Here is a 21,993-nt window from a genome sequence, read left to right as displayed (position 1 = left end):
GATGAAAAGGAAATTTGTGTTGTTTCCCACAGCCTAGACGGATGTTTGATTGCTTGTTCTATTGTGTATGGGAATTCATTGCCAGTTGTGGGTTGTTCCGTTTTTTTGTTTTTCGTTTTAGTGTGCGTATAATTACATCACTTTCTAGCAGTTAATCCATGGCCTTGGGGGATGCTGCATTGCTATTTGTAAGCTTTTTTATTTTTATATTATAATTATTAAAAGCCTAGATTCTTTCTCATCACTGTGAGATTAGCTATCTGTTTGGATTGAAATGTAACACTGAAAAACATTTTGCTTTTGTGCTTTTTCAATATGGGGTGGGGTAAGACTTGGAGCGGGAAGCCGGAGTGGTAGGAGGTGCATTGTTTCCAGCAACAATGCCGTACAGCTTTATCCGTGAGAGTAATTGTAGCCATCCCCCAGTATACGCCCAGATGGACAGGTGCAAGGTGTGAACTGAATAATCCTGGACAGTAGGATGAACAATTTCCCCGTCCGCTGACTGGAAAGGGTCCCACGCAAACCACTGCCAGCATCTGCGAACGCCCAGCTCGTCATCACCTTGGTTCATGTGTATTCGTGCCCTGCTCATGCGGACAAAGCGAGCGTCGCGCGAACCAGCCTAGCGCGATGCAGCAGGTCAGGAAGTCGGAGAAGGCATTTTTCCTGTCGCCGCCTCTGCAGCATCTCTAGCCATGCAGCATCTCTGGTTACTAACAGGGTGTTTCACTGAGAAATGCCGTACCTGGTTGATGCTGGGTCCTTCGGGATCAGATTCCACAGAGCTGTCTTTGTTTCGATGTTTCTTTTCAAGGATCTGTATGTTACATCTCAAGTTTTACTCCGGCACTTTCAAGGAACCAGAGGGCAGTCACAGACCAGCTGATAGCTGTGCACCATCCCAGAACTGTTAATCACTGAGCCATAATTGAAGCAAGATGCCCTAGCAGGCCTATTCTGAAATGTAAGACACGGGCTCAGCGCTGGTGCTGCTCACGCTGCGAACAGGGAGGGGAATGGAAATTGTTGAATTTCTGGTAACATTGGATTCCTCTCTGTTAGCTAGTTACTACCATCCCACCGCACTCCATTCCAAAAGGAGTTGTCTCTGCCGTCTTCTGAACACGGTGAAAGAGAAGCTGATAGGTGAAAGGTGCGCTTCTTTTGAAATTCACACACAGACTTAAGGAGTTAAAGGGATGCTGTGAGAGAGGCATAGATTTTATGGGTAGCGTTCTGTGGCAAATCTGTCCGGTTCAAGCGGTATTCCCTCAGGTTTAGTGCTAGCAGTGGACTCAGGAGAAACAGAAGTAGCTGCACCCTCTGAGCTTGCTGGGCCCTGGTTGCCAGCTGTCTTCAAGGGTTCCTCTGGTGCTAACATGATGGGTTCCATCCGATTACGGCTGGAATTGTCTGGACCTGCCCGAGTTTGTAAACCTCCAGCTTCTTTTATGCATTGCAAAGCAGGTCCAGTTTTCTGGAAGAAGTGGCAAGTGGAAGGAAGTCTCCTTAACCCTCCCTACCTCCCACTTTTCATTCCTCCAAGCTGCACCCTTGGAGGAATTGCGTATGCACCATTCCAGAGAGGCGATCGCTTCTGGGTTAGTATGAGCAGATGAATCTTCAAGGACTCCGGGAAGCAATTTAGAAAAATGGATGCTGGCATTTTACTTCTGAGTACGTAAATGGACTAGAGTGGCTTCTGAAGATGAAACATTGAAGAGTAAACTTATTCAGGTTCGCTGCTGTAACATATGCCTAAGAATGACCGTGCTGGATCCAACCAATAAGCCATCTATTTCTGAATAATGTACTAATTGTTTACAGTTCTATCAGAAGTGCCATGAAGATGCAGCGTAGTCCATCTAACTCCACGTTCTGTCTTCCAGTGGCAGCCATCCTGTTGCCTCAGAGACATCGCAAGCCACCAAACGAGGGTGTAAATTCCTTCCCACCATATCCTTCATTTTAGCAGATTAACTGGAAGTTCATTTAGGGCTGGGCAATGGGAGGTAAGTCCAATGTTCGTCCAGAATGGCAAACCTGGGAAAGAGCGATTCAGAAAAAGGTAGAGTAGAAGAGAATTCAGACGGTGGCCTGGATCCAATCGTCTGTTCTCTCTGTGCAGAGGAGTTTTAGGCTGGGTTTTGTAACTGTCCACTTTGTGGTATGCAAGCGAAGAAGGAGCCACGCACGCACCTTCCTCGTGAACCACGAGCAGGAGTCGTACATGCACAGGTACTACAGTGTGCTGTTCTGAATCTGGCCTTTAAGTGTGATCCACGGTCAGGTTGGGTGCCTGCAGCCACTTGAGTGGGAACGCAGGACACATGTGCCACCGAGAAATGCCCTCCAAAGTGCCCTCCTCTTCTAGGGACCGGAGATGTTCTGCACAACGTTCGTACACTGTAGAGGCGATGTTCCCACTTCAACAAGTCTTTTCCATGTGTAGAGTTTGCATCAAATCCACTGAATCCAGTTGGTATGTGTACTCTGCTCCTCGGATATGTACATTTCTCTCTCTCACCTGTACCCAAAGAAATGCCATCACCTGTACTCAGTATTTCCCCCACGGGTGGGTTTTTGTGCATATATTGCTTCCTACACCATGAATGTCAATATTGCCATGAATCTGGGAATGGGGTAGGGGATATTTTTAATAATATAACAACTGTTCAAAGTTGGATTTTTTAAGGTTAAATCAAAAAGAAAACATTTATTTGTCAGTATACAATATGTCTTGCACTTTTCCACATTTTAACACTGTTTTTTACATAACTTGTGACTTTAAATTTAGAACATGGTGTATCTTGTAAGTGTCCTAGCTAAGCTGCGGCATTGCAGCTCCTCCAGTTGTGGGTACGGAGAAGGTGGGGGCGTATATTGTTTTACAGTTCTGATGTAGGAAAATTCTGAGGACTGCTGTAAACTTCTACCTTTCTGTACATTTTTCCTGTAGTATTTGCTGTATACTCTTATAAATTTTTAATACTGTCATGTTTATTATTTGGTATTGGATATCCAATACACTTTTTTAATCTAATCAAGGTCTGGTTTTGTCTAGAGAGTTTTTTTTTTAATGCATTGCCTTCCCATTTTAGCGGTTTCCTTTGATGAGAATCCCAGAACATTGAAGCCTTGGTTTAGCACTGCAGGAGGGAAAGAAGGTAGCATAACTCCCTTTAAATATAGAACACAATGTACGCGAACCCTTGCTAATGATTTTTAAAGGGGTAGCTTAAAGTCCGTTTCGTCTCTGGACCAGAAAGAAAAGGTAAGTGATCCACAGGGTGGTGGTCCATTTATTTTGCTGAGTTAGTTGAACCAAACTTAGAAGAGGCTTTTTATGTTAACTCATCAAAAAACTCAGAGTGGTGTGCATTTGAAAAAGGGGAGCTAAATGTGTTCGTTTCTATTTATTTAAATAGCCTCAAACATTCGGGATTGCTCATAATATTACCTGGATGTTTATTTGGGGTGGGGCAACAGGCCGCTACCAAAGTAACAGCAAATGGTTCTTTTTAAAGTATGTAATTACACAGAGTTGTAGCTAAGGTTGGTCCTGCTTGGAGTAAACCCATTGAAATGAGTAGGACTCCAGTAAGCCTATGATTGGACACCAGAGCAATTGCCTGTCAGGTGTTCAGGGGAAGAAAACTTCGTATCTTGGTGTCGAAAAGTTAGTAAAGCCGGTACTGGGCAGGTACTTCTTAGGCTATTCCACGAGCCACCAGCTTTAAAAAGGCCCTGTCTGGTTGCCACCCGCCTGTCCCCAGCTGCCACGAGACCCCCGGAGGAGCACAGGCAAGCCCACGAGGGATCCCCCCCTTGCAGGCCGTTTAGGGCCTAGGGTGGCTTCTGAGGATGAACCAATGGAACACTTGAAGCAAGCCGGTGAAATCCTTTACAACTGGGGAAACACACTTGTCCCAGCAGGTCAGCAACACTGAAAGCACAGCCACACCTTTCGCATGGTGCCCCTGTGCCATGAGCACACACACCCTCCATCGTGCCAGGTTGCCTCGTTCAGGGCCGGCCCATCGGGTTAGAGGGTTCCCACCTGGAGGCTGGTCGGACAGTCAGAAGACCTCTGCAGGGGCGTGAACGCTGCTAAATTCTGGATCACGAGGCTTCTGTACCTGTATGGCTAGAACATGCCGGTCTGCCCACTCCAGGACGCCGTCGCCTCCGTTGCCTGAACCCCGTTCCTCTGGCCTGAAGTGCGGAGGAGGCCGTAGGAAGACGAGAGGGCCACGCCGATCGTCTCCGCGAAGATGGAGGGACAAGATGGGCGGCCTCCTCCCACCAGCTAATTTCCGCGTCAGGCGGTGCTTAATTAGCCCTTGGTCTCCCAGCCATTAAGCCCCAATGAAGCCTCCTTCACGGCCACTGCTGTGTTGTCACGGCAACCAGTATTTTAAAGATTTCCTAGGAATCCATTTCCCTTGAACTAAGAGGGGAAATCGTCTTGATTGTTATTAAATATAATGGTCCTTGGAGTTAGAAAGTGGTTGGAGGAGTTAGGGAAAAAACACCAGCGGGGGGGTGGGGGGGGGAGTCTGGCCTTCCTGTGCCAGGTAGCCAAATCCCAGGCTGTTTGAAACCCAGGTAGTAAAGGCACTTAGGAGCACAGAAGAAAGCTTTCACCTGGATTTCCCAGCCTGGTGGCTCCCTTTTCGGGAGCCTTCGCTTGAAAGGCAATGCCTCCTCTTGGGCCTGAAATGTACACAGACTCGCTCGCAAGATCGACCTGCCTGGACCAGGTGGCCCGAGCAGCTAACAGGCCCGGCCGGGCACGCAGAAGGCATGTCCCGTCGTTCCCACCACCGTCTCCGTGCATGGCGCCATTTCCCCTGCAGGAACGGTCCCGCACCCTTCCCTGTGGAGTCCTGTCGTCCTGTCCATCCCCTCTCGCCTACTGACCAACTGCAAGCATGACTTGTGACGTGCGCTATGACATTTCTCCGCTGTGTGCACTTTCTGCACCATGGTGTATAAACACAAAAGCCCTGGCGGGAAGGGGTTTGCTGATCGCCCATCCTCCCGTTAGCTCAGGGTCAAACACAGAACGCAGCCTTGGCGACCTGTTCTCCAAATGTTTTGGGCAGACGCTCCCTCCATCTCCCGGCCGGCTGGCCACGCTCAGGAGCACTGAGAGCTGTAGCCCAAAATGCACGGAGGTCACCAGGTCACAGGGAGACTGCTCTCCATTTTCGGCATTGCAGGAGCGCAGCCTTTCCCAGCGCTGTCCGGGGATGCTGGTCCTCGGACCTGGACCTCTTGCGTGCCGAAGACACAGTCTGTGGATTGCCGGGAATCGCCCAGAGGGGTTGCCTATCGAACAGGACAGGAATTAGCTATTCCTAAGGGACTGAGGAGCTAAGGAAGCAAAGCCCCTTTCCACCACGGCGGCATTTCCTGCCAGTCCAGGGAGCGGGGAAAGCTTGCCTGCCTTGGGCAGTTTCCTCATGCACTCGTCCACCGAGAGGACGGAGGAGAGGGTGGAAACGTGGATGGCGGCACCCCGCACGTCTCACTCCAGGACTCCCTGAAGCAGCATCAGTCACATTGAGAGAGGAAGGCCAGGAAAGCCCTGCTCCTTTGTAGGCGTGCGGGTGGCTGCGCAAGAGAGGGCAGGCAGGGTGGGTCTCTCTCCCCCCCCCCCCCAGTTTTTCCTCCAGTGTTGACATCATTCTCCCAGTTGTTTCTTCCCAGCACAGAAAGATGGTGGTGGCATCTCAGGGAAAGCCGGATTGATTGTGCGTGTTTGCGTGCGTTTGCCTGCCAGCCATGGAGCAGAATCATGGCCGGGGAGACGCGTACATGGCCGTGCGCAAAGGCCACGAGATGCATGGCACACGCCGTGCGGTTTCCATGCAAAGCCTGAAACTCGGCAAGAGACGCATGGCCAGCCAGCGCTCGGTGCAGCTGCAGTGGCTGCCAGTGTGACTGGGCCCCGGGCTTGTTTTCATCCACACCCGAGCTTTGCAAGGAGAAATTGTCAGAGGAAGTCGCTGCAGTTGCTCTCTCTCTCTCGTGGCTTTTGGGGCCCCTGCTGCCCCATTTCCCACCTATGTGACTCTTCTGGCTGCCTAAACTAGAAAGCGCTTGTTGCCTGAGGATCAGGTAGCACACAATTCCATTCGGCCCTTGCCTTGGCAGGCCGGCGTGGCCGTCCTTGGTCCCGGATGCCACCAGACCGCCTAGCCCTCCCCAAGTGTTGTATTCTTTGTCGTGCGTGCGTGCGTGCGTGCGTGTGGTTTGTGCCACCTCCCCCCCCCCAGCCCCTTCTGCCAGCTGCATGGAATACAAAGCGGATTTAGACGATCGAATGGCTCGGCTCAGCCTTTTCTGCATCGGCCTCCTTCCCTCAGACCGTGTGTGAGGCTCAAAACTGAGAAGTGGTGGGACCCCGAACCTCTTCAGCCCTTTTCTTCACGAGACCCTACAGCCCGGCCAAAAAAGCAGTTACAAAACCAGAGGATGACTTATTTTACTAAGATTTCATTTTATTACATCTGTTTTTATATTTCAAACCCAACTCTGAAGCCTTCCCCCCCCCTCCCCCCCCCCCAGGAAAAATGACCCCTGAACTTTTCACGCGCATGGGGCTTCGGCTGTGCTCAGCTGCTCGGCACATGGCAGCACAATTCGGGGCCCGGACGTCTTGCCCCGACCCCGCGGTGGGTGACGTCCTCCTGGTGCCGGGGCAGCTTGCTGGGGAAACTGGGAGCTAGGAAAGTGGAGGAGGGGGCACCCTGGCAGGCGTGTCCTGAGCGCAGCTGGCTGGAGCCGGGGGTCAGACTAGATGGCCTGGAGGCCCCGCTGGCTCACGCCATTTCCATGTTTCCGTCTCAGCGCCCGCTCGCTTCCGAACGCCCCACCTTCCGGGGCGGCTCAAGGGCTGGGCGCTGTCGGCCTCCACAAGCCAGCTGCCATCTTTCCTCCAGACCGTTTGAGAAGCTGCTCCGTGCTTTGCCCGAGCCAAAGATCCCCTGTGCAGGGGGCTGAATCCTGCGGAGGGACGTACCCTTTTGCTGGCATGAGATGGACTGTGATGACCCCAGTGCTTGGGCCTACAAGCCCCATCGTCCCTCAGTCCTGGCCAGGCTGCCAGGGGCTTATGGGCTCCAGTCCAAACAGTCTGGAGCATCGTGCTGCTTGCCCTGTGCACATTCAGCTGCCGCCGCCCCGGTTTCCCAAATGGGCAGAGCGGGGGCAGCTGGCGCCGTGCCCCCTCGGAAGCAACAGGCCTGGCGTCATTTGGGTAAGCATTTAATTCCACCTCTCCTCTGAGCAGGTGCCAGGTAGACCACATGCTTTCTTCCTCTTGTCCTCACAACAACCCTGTGAGGTAGGTTAGGCTGAGAAAATGGACTGGCCAAGGGCCACCCTGTGAGCTTTATGGCTGAGTGGGCTCTACTCCAAGACTCCGATCCGAGAGATGTCTACCTGGCGCAACTCCCAACCACATGGTCAACAGGCAGGGATGATGGGAGTTGTAGGCCACCTTCACTCCACCCGTGGCCTAACTTAGCCCCGTTGAGCTTGCTTCGTCTCTCTCAACCTGGGCTTAGGCCAGCGACCAGCTGCCCCTCGCAAAAGGTCAATATTGGCATATCTTTTGAAACTAGAATATATATCTATAATATTTATGTGCATGTCGTTTGTGTGCATAGGGGTGTATATATGCTGGCAGCATAAACATATACACCTCTGTACACACACACACCTATATAGCTGTATTGTTATTCAGTAGAACCCCCCCCCCCTCCCCGAGTACCCTTAAACCTCAAGGAAGACCGAAGCTTGAATTAAACCTTAGTTCCCGCCCAGCAAAGCACTTGGAGGAGCAGCATCTGGCTGTTCTCGGGGCAACATCTGGAGATAACAGGCACACGAGTTCTTTTTGCTTTTTTTTCTTCCAAAAGAAAACAAAATCCGAAACAAAACCGAACCCCTCACGTTTTGGTATAAGATCCAGAGAACTGCCAGTATTTGGAAAAAGCCCAGGGCAGCAGGAAGAGTCAGCGCTCTCGCCCCAGTGGATCTCGCCCCACTGCGGGGCGGACATGCCTCCTGTTCGTTCTTTGCTCCGGGTCAGCAAGGCCAGCGGAAAGAACGGCCAGTGGAAAGGAGGCTTGGAGCCATTTGACCGGGGGGGGGGGGGAACCGGCTCAGGAGATGAAGACGATTTCGGGGGCATGGCCAAACCGAGGCCGTCCGAGCGGAAGCGAGGAAGGGCGCGCAGGGCAGAGGCGTGGGCCCGCACAGAGCGCAGGTGCGCCGCACGGTCGCCCACCCTCCCGCCCGGCCTCTCCGGCTGGGACCCTCCTGGCCTCCCCTCAGCAGCTGAGACACTCCAGCAGTTTTATTGCTCATATAATGGTACACAGTAACGCCCCACTTCTGCCGCCCTTGAAAGCGGGGACAGGGATGCGCGTATGGCTGGCTGGTGCGATGGCTCGGTGCGTCGCGGCAACATCTCGTATTGGGAGCGACTGTGTGCGTGCGTCTTTCACGATGCCGGCTCGAGCGCCCGCGATGGATGAGGGGACAGAAGACTGCCGCGGCGGAGGGGTTCGGCTCCCCCGCCCCACCGAGCCGCCCCAGCTTTTCCGCCGTGCAACTTCGGCTCCTCCCCAGGTCGCCAGCAGCGGCCAGCGGCGTGGAGACGGAGCAGCGAACGGAAGCGCCAGGCGGCTTCCACTGACTGGCCTTGCGGACGGGCAGGGAAGCGCCATCGCTGCGCTCGAACCACACAAGCCGCCTTGGCGGGGCAGGTGTGGCTGGGCACAGGCTGCGGCTGAACCCCGGGCAGAGGTGTGGCTCGGACCCAGCCCTGCCCCGCTGGCCAGAAAGAGCCCACACGGTTCAGAGGGGACTCCCAGGCACCCCGCGGGGAACCCACAGCCGTGCGCATTGGTCGTCTGAAGCCAGCCACTGGCTCACTGAGGCCCGCAGAGGTTTGCCGGAGCTGCCGAAAGGCCACTGGGACAGGACGGAGGGAACCGGGGTGCTGCGGCCAGCTTCCTTGGGGGAAGGCCATTGACGGACCTGTGCCTAGGAGGCAGTTAGGGAAACCTGCTGCTTCTGAAATCAGGAACTGTATGGACAGCAGATGGCCTCTCTCTCTCTCTCTCTCTCTTTCTCTCATTCTCTGTCACACACACACACACACACACACACACACACACACACACACACACACACACACACGGTGCTCTGCAGGTGAAATCAAATCAGCTTGCAACATTTTGCAGGCCTCTGAATTCTTAATCTGGCCACGTTCAAGCACTGATGTGCCCCTCTCTCTTAACCCCCAAATTAAAAGGAGTAGTTCATAATTCAAATTTGTGAACTGACCACTAGGTGGAAGTATGACAATTCCGTTATTGCTTTTTTTCTTTTAAAGAGGCACATGCAGGCGACACCCACGCGGCCCAGTGGCTGAAGCTGGAACTCCAAATGAGAACGAGTAGAGGGCGCTTCCTCCTGTGCTATTCTCCCAAGCAAATTCCTTCTGCAGGCTGCCTCTACCTGCGCAGGTAGGAAAGAACTGAGCACAGGTGTTCTGTCCACCCACCAGGGCATGCCAGGCCCCCACCAATCATCCCTGCGGGAACCTTTGCCCCCCCCCCCAGCAAACATGTGGGGAGATGCTCCACATTCTTTGCCAACTGCTTGCAAAAATAGGAAAAAGGAAGGAGAAAGAGACAGGCGGGGTGCTGAAAAGATGGCAGGGCGGTGTGGGAGGTTGCTTCTTTACCCCCCTTAGAAAACAAACGGGAACAAAAAGCAAGTTTCCCTTTAAATGAAGGGAAAGCATTGCGGTTGGCCCCTGGCTTTTAAAATCTGTTACAAATGGCGCCAGGAGCAATGCTGCGCAAAGACATCGCTCCTTTCCCAGGACTGTCGAGCAGGAGGAGAAGGGGCGTGCTTCCCATTTCCCCCTCTCGGATGAAGTCCCCGGAAACCGGGCTTCAGCATCACGGAGCATCATTCCCAGCGTGAATCTTACAGGGCGTCACGGCAGTCGGCAGATGGCGCCCGGCAGCGGGCCTCTGCGTGAGTGAATGGATGGATGGATGGATGGAAAGCGAGGGAGAGAGAAAGACCATCTGGCTGCCAGGCCAAACTGTGAGCACCCACATGTGCGCGCGCGCGCACACACACACACACACACACACAAGGGCCACCCCTTGAAAGCCCAAAGGGTCGGGTCAGCCGACCATCCGCATCTGCCTTGGATGCAGTGCAGCCTTTTGGGGTGGGGGGGGTCATTTTCAGCAGAAAAACAAGGGCAAAGGTTAGCAGCCAGCTCTGCACCCATCCGGCCATCCGAGAGGCGGCCTCAGCAGCCACGCCGAAGAAGCCGGCAAGGGGAGTGGACCACTCTTCCCCACGCCAGAGGGTCGGGGAGCTACACGCAGACTGTCGTTCCGGGTTCATGGCTGAGCTCTGCGAAATCGTCTGCATTTCAGCACCGGGGTTTCTTGTTTTGCTGCTGAGGGTTTCGATTTTGGTGGGAAAGGGGATGCGGAGGTATGTGACTTTGGGTCTGAAAGGTTCTAAATTCAGACGTCGGCCAAATGGTGGGCTGGAGAATTCTCCTTCCCTCACAGCTTCAGGCACCGTCCTCTTTTGTGGGTGCACAAAACCCCGCTTATGAGTCCCATGAAGTCAAACAGGAAACTGGGCCTGTAAACAGCGGAGGGCCGGGAGCTGCCCCGACGAAGGGGCGGCCCTGGGTCCCCGGCACCCGCCCACGCCGGTGTGGGATCCCGCGGGGAGCAACACTGCCAGCCCGAGGGCTGAGCCGCGCCACACCAACTCCTCTGGGTTATTACTGCATATTGATTACATTCTCCTTTCCAGTCTTCTGCTGCACGTAATAAAATACTCTATAAAAGAAAGTGACTGAAAATCTATAGCTCTAAGAATACCTGGTTATCTTTTGTTGTTGCAGTTCTTGTTTCTTTTAAAACCTCTAATCATCGTTAAACTCGAAGAAAAGAAAGGGAGAAAATGGGCGTTGCGCAAAAGTCTACCGGGATCCGAAAAGCACAAATGAAATCGAACGGCTCCTCAGCTGGTGGGGGAGAGGGCAGGGGTTTGGGCGGGAGAAGGGGGCACGTCTCACAAATTGGAGGGCAGTTTCGCTCGCGTGGGTTCCCGCTCTCCAGGCAGCCCTCGCGGGCCCGTCTTCCCTTCGACGGCGGTCAGAGGCGGGGAGACGGCACAGCTGGCCTCGCGAGCCGGCGGAGGAGGCAGAGACCCTGAGGACGTGGGGCGCGGCAGAGTCACCCGCCCGGGCACGCCGCCGTATGGCTTCCCAGGGGGCTGGCCCCCGCCCCCTCCGGAGAAGGACGAGAAGCTGGACACCGACTCCCTCGAGGAGTGGGGCGAGCCCTGCAGCAGAGTCTGGGCGGCGCCGTGGGGCAGAGACGGCTGCGAAGCAGAGATGAGCTTGAGGTCCTGGGTCAACCGTCCGGGCGGGAGCGAGGGGCCACTTCTGGGCTGCAGGGCCTGAGGCGTCAGCAGGGACCCGCGGGAGCCCAGCGCCCCGGAGGGGCCGCGCTGCAAAGTCCTGGCCGCGGGGCTGTGGCTTGGGGGGCTAAGGCCTGACGGCGAGTACGAAGGCGGGGTGGCGGCAGGCCGGTGCGGGGGAGACAGGGAGGCGTGGGGCGGCCTGTCCTGGTGCGGGTGGGCAGCTGCAGCAGGCGCGGCCGGAGGTCGTAATGCACTTGGCGGGGCTGGACACGGGGCTACCGAGGCGGAGCCCCCCAGAGCCTGCGGAGGCTGGCCGGGGCCGGAGGAGGGGGACCCGGACGAGGGAGGCGGCGGGAAGTGGCTCGTCCCGCCCGGGGCCCCGGGTCCTGAGAGCTGCTGGGACGGCCCCCCCGGGAGGGGCCTGCAGGCGGGTTGCAGAGGGCCAAGGGGGCTGCCGGGGCGGTTGGCCGAGGGCGGGGCAAAGGCGGGGAGGGCCGAGGGTGGGCTGGCGGGGGCCTTCTGGAAGGGGCCGAATGCGCTGGACAGGCCGCTGTCTGCGGCCTGCGGTGGAGCGGCCCCCTCGGGCGAGTCCGCCGGCCCCGGCCGGAGGGGGCCCCGTCCAGCCGAGGGCGGGCTGCCCAGGGAGCGCTGAGCGCAGCCGGCGGAGGGCGAGCCGGAGGAGGCCCGGTGGAACTGGCCCAGCCCGGCAGAGGCCGTGAAGCCCGCCAGCTGCTGGATCTGGAAGCAGGAGGAGGAGAGGGTCTCGGCGCCCGGCGTGTGCTGCTGCGAGGGCGTGCTGGCGGGGGAGCCCATGGCGGAGGGCCCCGCCGACGAGACCAGGGAGTGGAGCCGCCGCAGGCGCCGCGGCGTCTGGCCCTGCGCCTGCCCCAGGGAGCCCAGGACGGAGACGGGCGGGCGGAAGATGGCCGCGGGCAGGCGGGGGTGATGGGTGAGCGCGATGGCCACGGAGGTGGTGGCGGCCGCGGCCTGCAGGGGGGCCTGGATGAGCGGCGTCCAGATGACCGGCGTGGGCGTGGAGGCTGCCGCGGGCGGGACGTTGTGCGCGCAGTGCGCCATCTCGCGGTCGTGCTGCACGATCTGCTGGATGATCTCGTTCTCCTGGTAGTTGAAGACGCCCGAGTTGAGGTCGTGCTGCACCTTGTGCAGCAGGATGGAGTTCTTCTTGCCTGGGGAGGGAAGCGCGAGAGGTCAGTGTGGCCCGGAGGCCGTCGCGGGGCTCGGAGGAGGCCTCCCGTCGACCCAGAGCAGGGGCGTCCAACCCGCGGCCCATGGGCCAGCGTGGCCGGCATGGCTCTGGCGGAGGCCCAGCCCAAAATCATCAACGTGCTTAAAACGTTATGCAATTCTTTGGAACGCGGCTGTGTGGGTCTCCAGCATGAACGTGGTAGACGACAAGGTTGTGTCGCAACGCCACCTATAAGGAACGTGCGGAGGCTCTCTTAGGATTTTTACGCGAGGCCCTTGTGGCTTCTCCGTGGTGGCTGATGCCACGAAAATTATGCACAGGCCTCTTTCTGCTCATCAGGGTTCGTCCGTGCTTGTGCATTTAATGTGCGGCCCAAGACGGTCCTCCTTCTTCTCGTGTGGCCCAGAGAAGCCGATCGGTTGGAGGCGCTGATCTGGAGCGAGGGCAGCGCAAGGATGGAGGTTTCTCAGAAGAAGCTCGGTCACCTGAGGTCCCTCACGAGGAATCCTGCTGCCGTCCAAAGAAGAGCCTCCACCAGCCTTGCCAACCCGGTGCCAGTCCATGCAATGCCCCCCCAGATGCTCTGAGTTGCATCTCCCATCACTCCCAACCAGCCTGACTGCGAGTAATGGGGGATGTAGTCCAACGGATCTGGAGGAAGCCATGCAGCAGAAGCCCTGCAGAAGCTTCGGCGGGAGGACGGTGGCTGCCCTTGGTGGCGTTGAGGCTTCTGGTGTCTGACCTCCCCTGCCGTGAGGCTGTCTCAGGTGGCGCACCAAGCGTGTGACCCGCCTGAGCCTCCTGAGCTAGCCTGCTGCCTGTGGGTGCAGGACCGGGAGCCGCCTCTAGTCGTGGCTGAAGAAAAGCCTCCCTGGCTCTCCTCCCTGCAGTGGGAGGGGTGCTGCCTTGTTCCTTGCCCTGCTGCAGGAAACAGGGGGGGTCGCCAGCTGGTACCTCTGCAATGACATGCACAGCTTGTGTGCTCCAGAGAATGGCGCCTCCCTACCCAGAGGAAGTCTGCCCCTAGCTCGCCAGCTTGGTTCAGCAAGGGGGGCGAGACAGTGGGGGCAGGGGGCCACCTCCCAGCCCTCGCGCGCACAGGCCGGCCACCGTGGGAAGGGCGGTGCTGGAGCACCATGTGCTTCCATGGCTGCACATCTCAGTTCTGGTCTTACCCTTTGGGAAGAGGCAGGCCTGGCCTGGCAGTTTTCCCACACCTTGATGAGCAGAAAGCAAATGTGCTGCTATGCAATGGAAATGAAATATTTACATGTTATTCCTAAGCAATGAGGTTAACAAATGAGGACTCTTTTTATAAGTCAGCTCTGAGTCAGATGCATAGCATTTGGGTGGGGGGGGGGCAGCCACTTGCAGCCTCAAGGGAACACAGGATGGTTCCAGAAAATCCTCCTCCCAGGAGAGCGGGAGACCTCTGCGATGGCATCAGCTAATCAGATGGGAAACTTTTCGCCGCGGCGTTCTGCAGACGCCCCAGCGGTCACCCCCAGGTGTCCCAGTGCTTTCTCCATCTTTGGCCCAGGACTCTGGCAGCACTTGGAAGGGCTGCGGCCCCTGCCTTCTCTCCGAGACCTTTCCCTGTTGCCGGGAACAAAGCAGCTCCCAAGTGGTGGGATCTGGGAAAGCACGAGGAGTCAGCTCAGGAGCGGCCAGCCCTCAGGGGGCAGCTTGGCCCGGCAACATGCCCCCCGCCGCGTCCGTGGCGCACCAGCCAGTCCCTCTGCACTGCCGAGGCTGGGAAGCGAGGCTCACACCAAGAGCTTCCCAGGCTTGCCTGCGACACGACAGATGGACACACGCACACATCCATGTGCAAGCACACACGTGAACCAACACAGGCCTCACCTACGGACCAAGCCACACGTTACGTGGGAGGCCCGTGAATCGCTCTCCCACCTTTAAATATACGCACACACCCTGCCTCTGATTTCAATCTGCGTGCTGCTGGTGGAGAACGGAGCGTTTAAATCTCTCCTGCCACGGTTTTCCCACTAGGCATCCAGCCCTGTTCAGCTGATGCGATTTACAAGATTCATCTTCTGCTCCAGCATGGAGATTTCCAGAGCAGCGGATGATACAAGACTAAAGCAATACAGCAAAAACGAGAGGGTATTGATAAAACCACGGCCAACTAGCACAGGAGATGTGGAGGGCCCTTTCCACGGTGCGCAGCAGAGCGAGCGCAAGGCAAGCGAAGGCAAGAGCATCGCACCGCCTGGTCCGAGTCCACCGAGGTGCCACGGCCTTCGCAGACGTCGAGATTCCCCCAGATGGCAGGTACACAGCTTACTGCTTTTTTCATCATGGGGCAAGAAACCGAACTGGCAGTGATCTGACTTGGCTAAGGAAAAGCAATTCTGTGCTTGCGTAGTGGCACAATTCCTCCTCTCTTTGACCGGTTTGTACTAGCTGGGCAAGATGCACCCAGAGGGACCAGAATTTTCTCTGATGTTTAGATTTCCTAGATATCGGACTCTGTGTTTGGGACTGAGTCTGCCCCCCGTCCCTGCACTGGACCCACTTCGCAGACGACACATGAGGAACGCACCGATTCTGTCCAGCCGATCCAGCGCCACCGTTTCAAAAGCCCTTCTCATCATCGGATATTCCTCCAGCACCTCGTTGAAGTTGTCCACGGAGAGGGAGTAGAGGCGACAGTACGTGTCGGCCCTCACGCTCGCCGTGCGCCGGCCACGAGTCAGCAGGCAGATTTCTGGAATGAAAGGCAGGCTTGAAACGTTTGGCCTGGGCGGGCCCTCCACCCCAGATGCCGTGCGTCTCCGCAGCTGGACAAGCACCTCCCTAAGGCCGCGTCCCTCCCTGCTCCCCAGCGGCAGCTGACTTCAAAACCTGCTTCGCGCTGCCTTGATGCCCCCAGTTGCGTTACCAGCCCATCCACACGACTCTTTCCACCCCCTCCTTTCAAGAGAAGCCGAAGCACCTTCGCTGTCGCTTGCAGCTCTTGAACGCAATCCCAATATGCTTAGACAGAAAAGGGGGCGACGGTTCCCAGATATGCTGGCTGGGGGAACGCGGGTGGTTTTTTCTGCCTGAACACCCACTGGATGGCACCTTGAACACAAGTGCTTAAATTGACTTCATTTTCTGCTTCGGGTTTTATATTTGATTTGGTTTGGCAGATTGATGGCTGTGGGGCCTTGACCGCGATTAAGCACACCGCCATCAGCAAGGGAGGCTGGCGGTCTGAAGGGGCACCGCAAGGCGCAAGGTCATCCAGCCCCGCTCGAGGGACGCGCTCCCGGTGAGGGCCACCCCGTGCTAGATTAAGCGTGTTCTCTGGCCCTGGGCCTCCGTCGGGCTGTTTCGTGTAGTCAGCTGTGCTTGCACCTTCTCCCCACCTTCCCTGCAGACGAGGACACCGCCTTCCCAACAATGCCTACGCGGTGCTAAACCTGCCCAGCTCAGCCGGCGTTTTGAGCAAGAGAAGGGGCATCGGAGAAATTAACTGCAGAAGAAGCGAGCACGGTCAGATTACTGGCCATTATGGAAATTCAGCGCAACGGGAGAATGCCGGTTCCAAGGGGAACGGTTCTCCTCGCTCCATCTTCACGGTGGGGTCTCTTGCTTCTCTGCCATGGGATGCCTGAGACCCTCCGCCTGAGGCCGTTGCTTCAACGGTCTGTCCGGCTCTGTATCAGTTTGTGCACTAAACTCCCCCACAGGACTGGGGGGTTCCTGACCCTCCATCGCTTCCTGGCCCTCTCTAGTCCCAGTGGCCTTGGCGCTCCAGCGGCAGATTCCAGTTGCCGCTCTCCGCCTGACACAGAATTTGTTTCCATAACCCTTGAAGGCTCTCTTTGGGCCCTAATCCGCACACATCCCCACTGTTTTATGGGGCAGCTACATGCGGACGGATCATTGCTGCAGCTGTTTTAAATCAGGCATGTTTTAATTCTATCATAAATCTTGAGTCTTTTTTTTGAAGAAAGTATTCTAGGAAATGATGACGACGACGACAGTTTTAGCCACCAAGAAAATGTGTGTTGTGAATATCAGTACTGAGCAAACACAGAGGGAATGCTGATGCGTTCGGCTTCCTCATTTACACATGCTTGCCCTGATTTGGGGTATGCCCTCAGGAAGCGCACAGGTGTGAGTCCGTCCTTGCCGCTGGGAACCCTAGCATCGGCAGAGTTCCCAGGGGCATGCACAGAGTCCGTGTGGGTGCATCCTCTTTCACGGCATCTGCCAGCTGCATGCAGATGGGGAAGGGGCACGGAGGAACATGCTGCCGGCAAGTGCAGCCGCGCACTGCGCTTGCATGCGCTCAGCATCATGTGCGAAGCATCATTCCAATGGCACACAAAATTGCTTCCATCGCTGGAGACTCTACTCAGGGACTAAGGAGGACCCCGAACTGGGTTCTCAGACCAATCTCCCCTCAGAACCCGATGGGCTTCTTTGCTTCCTCTCCTGTCTCCCTGACTTTGCAATTTAGACGGCTATTTGGGCAGCAGGATGAAGCGGGCAGGTCTACTCATACAGACGCTTCATCAGAGTTCAGGCTCATTCGGGCGATCCCTTCTCCTGCCACTGGGGGGCGGCAAGCGCCCCAAACAGCGAGAGAAGGACCAGAAATTCGGCGGGTTTGCCTTCCAGGGAGAGATTACTCAGTTTGCAGCTGCTGCAACCAAACGTGCAAATGAACTCAGGCTGCTGTCAGAAAACAGCAAGCTCGTGAGCTGGCAATGCGTACGGAAAATGAGAGAACCATGCGCATCCGGAAAAGGCTCGAGAGCACAATGCATGGATCCGCACAGTGCGCACTGACACCACGACTCCATGACTGCCATGGGTACAAAACTGCGCCGTCTGCAAGACGTGCATCCAGCCAACAAACCGCACCTTTTGCAAATCGCACGCCGAAACTGCGCACAGGAGCTGTGGTGGCTGGGCAGGGAAGGGAGCAAGCTCCGCAATGAAGGCTGCGAGCAAGTTCACGCGGCTGGTTTCCCTGCCCTGGCACGCCAGGTGCGGAGTTTGGTTGCTGCATTGACTGCAACGCTGCCCACCTTTCTGCTCGGAGTGTCCTGGTTGGGAGGTGAGCTGCGGGTGTGGCGATTTAGCTAGTTTCTGAAGCCCTCCAGCTTCACAAAACGACACACAACGTCCCCGGCTTCCTTGCCTGGAAGTCCGGACCTGTCCCGTGCCTCCCGCACGCGGAAATCGGACATCGGTGGAAGCACCGCTCCGTCATGCAGCGCTCTTCTTCCCTTATTGCCTCAAATGCTCTGACTCGCGGCTTTGCAGGCACACACTGCAGCTGCTGGCAGTGGTGTCGTGGCACCAGGGTTCGTGGGGACTTGGCAACAGCACTTCTGGGATGCTGGTCTCATCCGCCAGCCCCATCAGTGGCTCCGTTTCCTCTGAGCTCTGCCTCAATCCGCATCCGAAGTGGACGGAATAATTTCCCCTACCCCCTGGGGCTTGGGACCATCGTTCCACGGAGAAGGAGAGCAGAGGATGCCTCTCGAAGAAGCCAGCAGCCGGGAAGAGCTGTTCCCAGCCGTGTTGGCTATCCTGGGCCAGCTGGTCCCCTGGGAGACTCCGTACAAGGCGGCTGCTTTGCGGGGCCACGCGGAGACTCATTCACCTCCAAAGTAGGATCCGTCGGCCAGCTTGGTCTCCTTGTTCCCCTTGGTGAGCACACTGACGACCCCGTGCTGGATGAAATACATCTTCTTCCCGATGGTCCCCTCCCGGATGATGTAGTCGGCGGGCTGGAACACCTCGAAGCGCAGCTTGGTCAGCATGGAGGTGACGAAATTGGGGTCGGCGTTGGCGAAGAGCGGCATGGAGGCCACCAGCTTCCGGCAGTTGAAGTTGATGATCTCCTGATGTGAGAGAGCGAGCGAGAGCGTTCAGAGAGGTAGTAGTGAGGGTTTCGTTCCCTTTTGCTTCGCCCAGCCAGGTGCCTCCCAGGTGTGTGTGACAACTGCCCTCAGCCCCAGCCAGCAGGGCCGGCGGCTAGCAATCATGGGGACTGCAGTCAAAGACATTTGACAGGTACCACCAGGGTCATTGCCCCTCATTTAAGCATTTTGGTCATACTTGAACTCTGTGAGCAAAGCTGCCCATCCAACAGATGGCGCTGAAAACAATTAAACTCACATCTAATGCATTGACATTCCCACAAACCCACAAAGGCAAAGCTGTGACAAACGAAAAACTTGCTTTCCCTTTCCCTCTTGAATTTGAAAAGTGAGGCTGCACTGAACGTTTGGGCAAATATTTGTGGCCGAAAAGGGCCCTTCTTGGGGACCCTTGACTCCAACAAAACCTTCAACACACACGCATCATCCTAAGCTAAAGAAGCACACTTCTTAGTACAGAACTACTGTGGATTCTTTCTCACAGGTACAAGTGCATGCATTAAGCAATAGATTAATCAACTAACACCGGCATATCAGTTGATTAATCTGCTTGTTGCATCCCACAAATTCGTAACCAAGCAACGCAGCCTTACTGGCCGCTGCTCCAGACACGCTCAGTCGACGGGGGACCCCCGGGATCTCTGCCCACCACGTCCCTCTGCCACTCACCTCTCTCAGGGGCTCGCTCAGTTCCCCCAGGATGCTTTCCTCGTCGAACATCTTGCCCTGGTAGCGATGCTCATAGTAGTCATGGATTCTCTGGCGCATTTCCGCCGGGAGCTTGTGGAAGGACATGTACTGCTCCACTTGCTTGTACTGGGTGGGGAACAAGGAGGAGGATGCTCAGAGGGAGGGAGGAAGGACTGGTGCGTCCCGCACACGCCCTGGCGGAAACCCTCTGAGCTGCTGGGGACCCCCGCTCTGTCCTCCTGCAGCGTCTTCTAGCCCTCCCCACACGACATTCCTCGATATTACATTCCAGCTTCCTCAAACTACACTAAAAAGCCCCGAACCTTTCCAACGGTCTTACATGTCTAACATCGATTCATTGAGTGAGGAATAATATGCGCTCAGTCCATTTCTACCGATCAGTTTCTGCCAGGGAAGCATTTCCAATGCAAAGGGGCGCAACTTGCAGGAGCTGCGCATTTTCAAGGAAAAAGTCTGGGTATTAGCTCTGTTTCAATCCACAAAACAATGCATGATAATTAAACTGCGTAATTAAAATGGGCACCCTCTGGATTGCTGCTGCCTACACACACACACACACACACACACCCCTTCTCCCTGCCCTTCCCCCATCCTAGGATGCTTCCTCCACGGAGCTGACGGCCCCAAAGGAGAATGGGAAAGGTCCCACAGCCACCCAACGTTTTGGCCTCAAATCACCCCTTCTCAGCTCTTTGGAGGCTGGTTAGAATGATGCTGCGAAATGGGAGGGTGAGGCACTCTGCACATGCCCAGGGGCACAACGGCAGCACTATCTTTGCATGACTAATTAAGAGAGTTTGCCAAAAAGACTCATTAGAAAGAGATGTGACTTGTTATGAGCGTGACCTTCGGCGGCATGCCAGCTTGGAAACCTGGATGCATGATAAGCCCCAACTCTAATTAAACCCTTGGAGTTTGCAAATGCGACATTTTCAAGTAATTTAGAGATGGATGCATCTTCAGAACATAACCCTCGGTTCACCCTTCCCTACTCCAGCTCCTTCTCCAGCTATTGTGGACGACGATTTCCAGCATCCCTGACTGTTGGTCATGCAGGGTGGGGACGATGGGAGTCCAAAAGCATTTGGGAGGGACACCAGGTAAGGAAAGCGTTTCTTGTGGCTGTCGGGTATTTATGAAGCCAGCAAAAGGGAGGGGAGCTTGACCCAGACGACTTTGTCCAAGAACAGCTTTGGTGCCCACAAGCAGGGACCAAACTCATCCCAGGGAGGCCTTCGGCGCCAGGGAACCGGCTCAGAGGGACTCGCTTCCTCCCGAGGAGGCGAATTGGTTTCTTTTACCAGGCCTCTTTTCCCAAATCTGGAAATTACCCCCGTTTCTGGAAATTACACCCCGTTTTCCTAACCCTAACCCTACCCTGGTGCACACCACAAAACCTAACATAGGGGTAAAGTTCCATTGAAAAGAGGGCGATTTTGAAAAAGCCTTCCTTGAGTAAGTGTTTCTGCCCAGCTCATCCTTTCTGCCCCTTCTAAAGACATTCCAACCATCAGAATCATGCCAGGACACCCCGTTTTCCTAACCCTAACCCTATCCTGGTGCACACCCCTAACCTAACATAGGGGTAAAGTTCCAGTGAAAAGAGGGTGATTTTGAAAAAGCCTTCCTTGAGTAGGTTTTTCGGCCCAGCTCATCCTTTCTGCCCCTTCTAAACACATTCCAGCCATCAGAACGATGCCAGGACACCTCGTTTTCCTAACCCTAACCCTACCCTGGTGCACACCCCTAACCCTAATATAGGGGTCAAGTTCCATTGAAAAGAGGGCGATTTTGAAAAAGCCTTCCTTGAGTAAGTTTTTCTGCCCAGCTCATCCTTTCTGGCCCTTCTAAACACATTCCAACCATGAGAACGATGCCAGGACACCTAATTTTCCTAACCCTAACCCTACCCTGGTGCACACCCCTAACCCTAATATAGGGGTAAAGTTCCATTGAAAAGAGGGTGATTTTGAAAAAGCCTTCCTTGAGTAAGTTTTTCTGCCCAGCTCATCCTTTCTGCCGCTTCTAAACACATTCCAACCATCAGAATCATGCCAGGACACCCCGTTTTCCTAGCCCTAACCCTACCCTTGTGCACACCAATAACGCTAACATAGGGGTAAATTTCCATTGAAAAGAGGGAGATTTTGAAAAAGCCTTCCTTGAGTAGCTTTTTCTGCCCAGCTCATCCTTTCTGCCCCTTGTAAACACATTGCAACCATCAGAATCATGCCAGGACACCTCATTTTCCTAACCCTAACCCTACCCTGGTGCACACCCCTAACACTAATATAGGGGTATAGTTCCATTGAAAAGAGGGTGATTTTGAAAAAGCCTTCCTTGAGTAGCTTTTTCTGCCCAGCTCACCCTTTATGACCCTTCTAAACACATTCCAACCATCAGAACCATGCCAGGACACCTCGTTTTCCTAACCCTAACCCTACCCTGGTGCACACCCCTAACCTAACATAGGGGTAAAGTTCCATTGAAAAGAGGGTGATTTTGAAAAAGCCTTCCTTGAGTAGCTTTTTCTGCACAGCTCATCCTTTCTGCCCCTTCTAAACACATTCCAACCATCAGAACCGTGCCAGGACACCCCGTTTTCCTAACCCTAACCCTTCCCTGGTGCACACCAATAACGCTAATATAGGGGTAAAGTTCCATTGA

At 55.5% G+C, this 21,993-nt stretch overlaps 1 protein-coding gene across 1 annotated transcript in view; it reads right to left on the bottom strand.

Moving 5' to 3' along the window:
- Nucleotides 1-11,142: 11,142 nt before the first annotated feature.
- The window catches only part of HCN4 (hyperpolarization activated cyclic nucleotide gated potassium channel 4), a 61,171-nt gene continuing 50,320 nt past the window's right edge, over nucleotides 11,143-21,993 (bottom strand). The window contains exons 5-8 of the mRNA XM_044450574.1: nucleotides 19,285-19,431; nucleotides 18,336-18,576; nucleotides 15,270-15,434; nucleotides 11,143-12,683 (exon numbers count right to left, since the gene is read on the bottom strand). Coding sequence (XP_044306509.1) covers nucleotides 11,143-12,683; nucleotides 15,270-15,434; nucleotides 18,336-18,576; nucleotides 19,285-19,431 — 2,094 coding nt within the window. The remainder of the gene's footprint in view (nucleotides 12,684-15,269; nucleotides 15,435-18,335; nucleotides 18,577-19,284; nucleotides 19,432-21,993) is intronic.

The sequence above is a fragment of the Varanus komodoensis genome, unplaced genomic scaffold (genome assembly GCF_004798865.1).
Source record: "Varanus komodoensis strain SLA01 unplaced genomic scaffold, ASM479886v1 scaffold67, whole genome shotgun sequence".
Lineage (NCBI taxonomy): Eukaryota > Metazoa > Chordata > Lepidosauria > Squamata > Varanidae > Varanus > Varanus komodoensis.
Note: the sequence above shows the minus strand (reverse complement) of the source record. Positions and strands in the feature narration are given on the sequence as shown.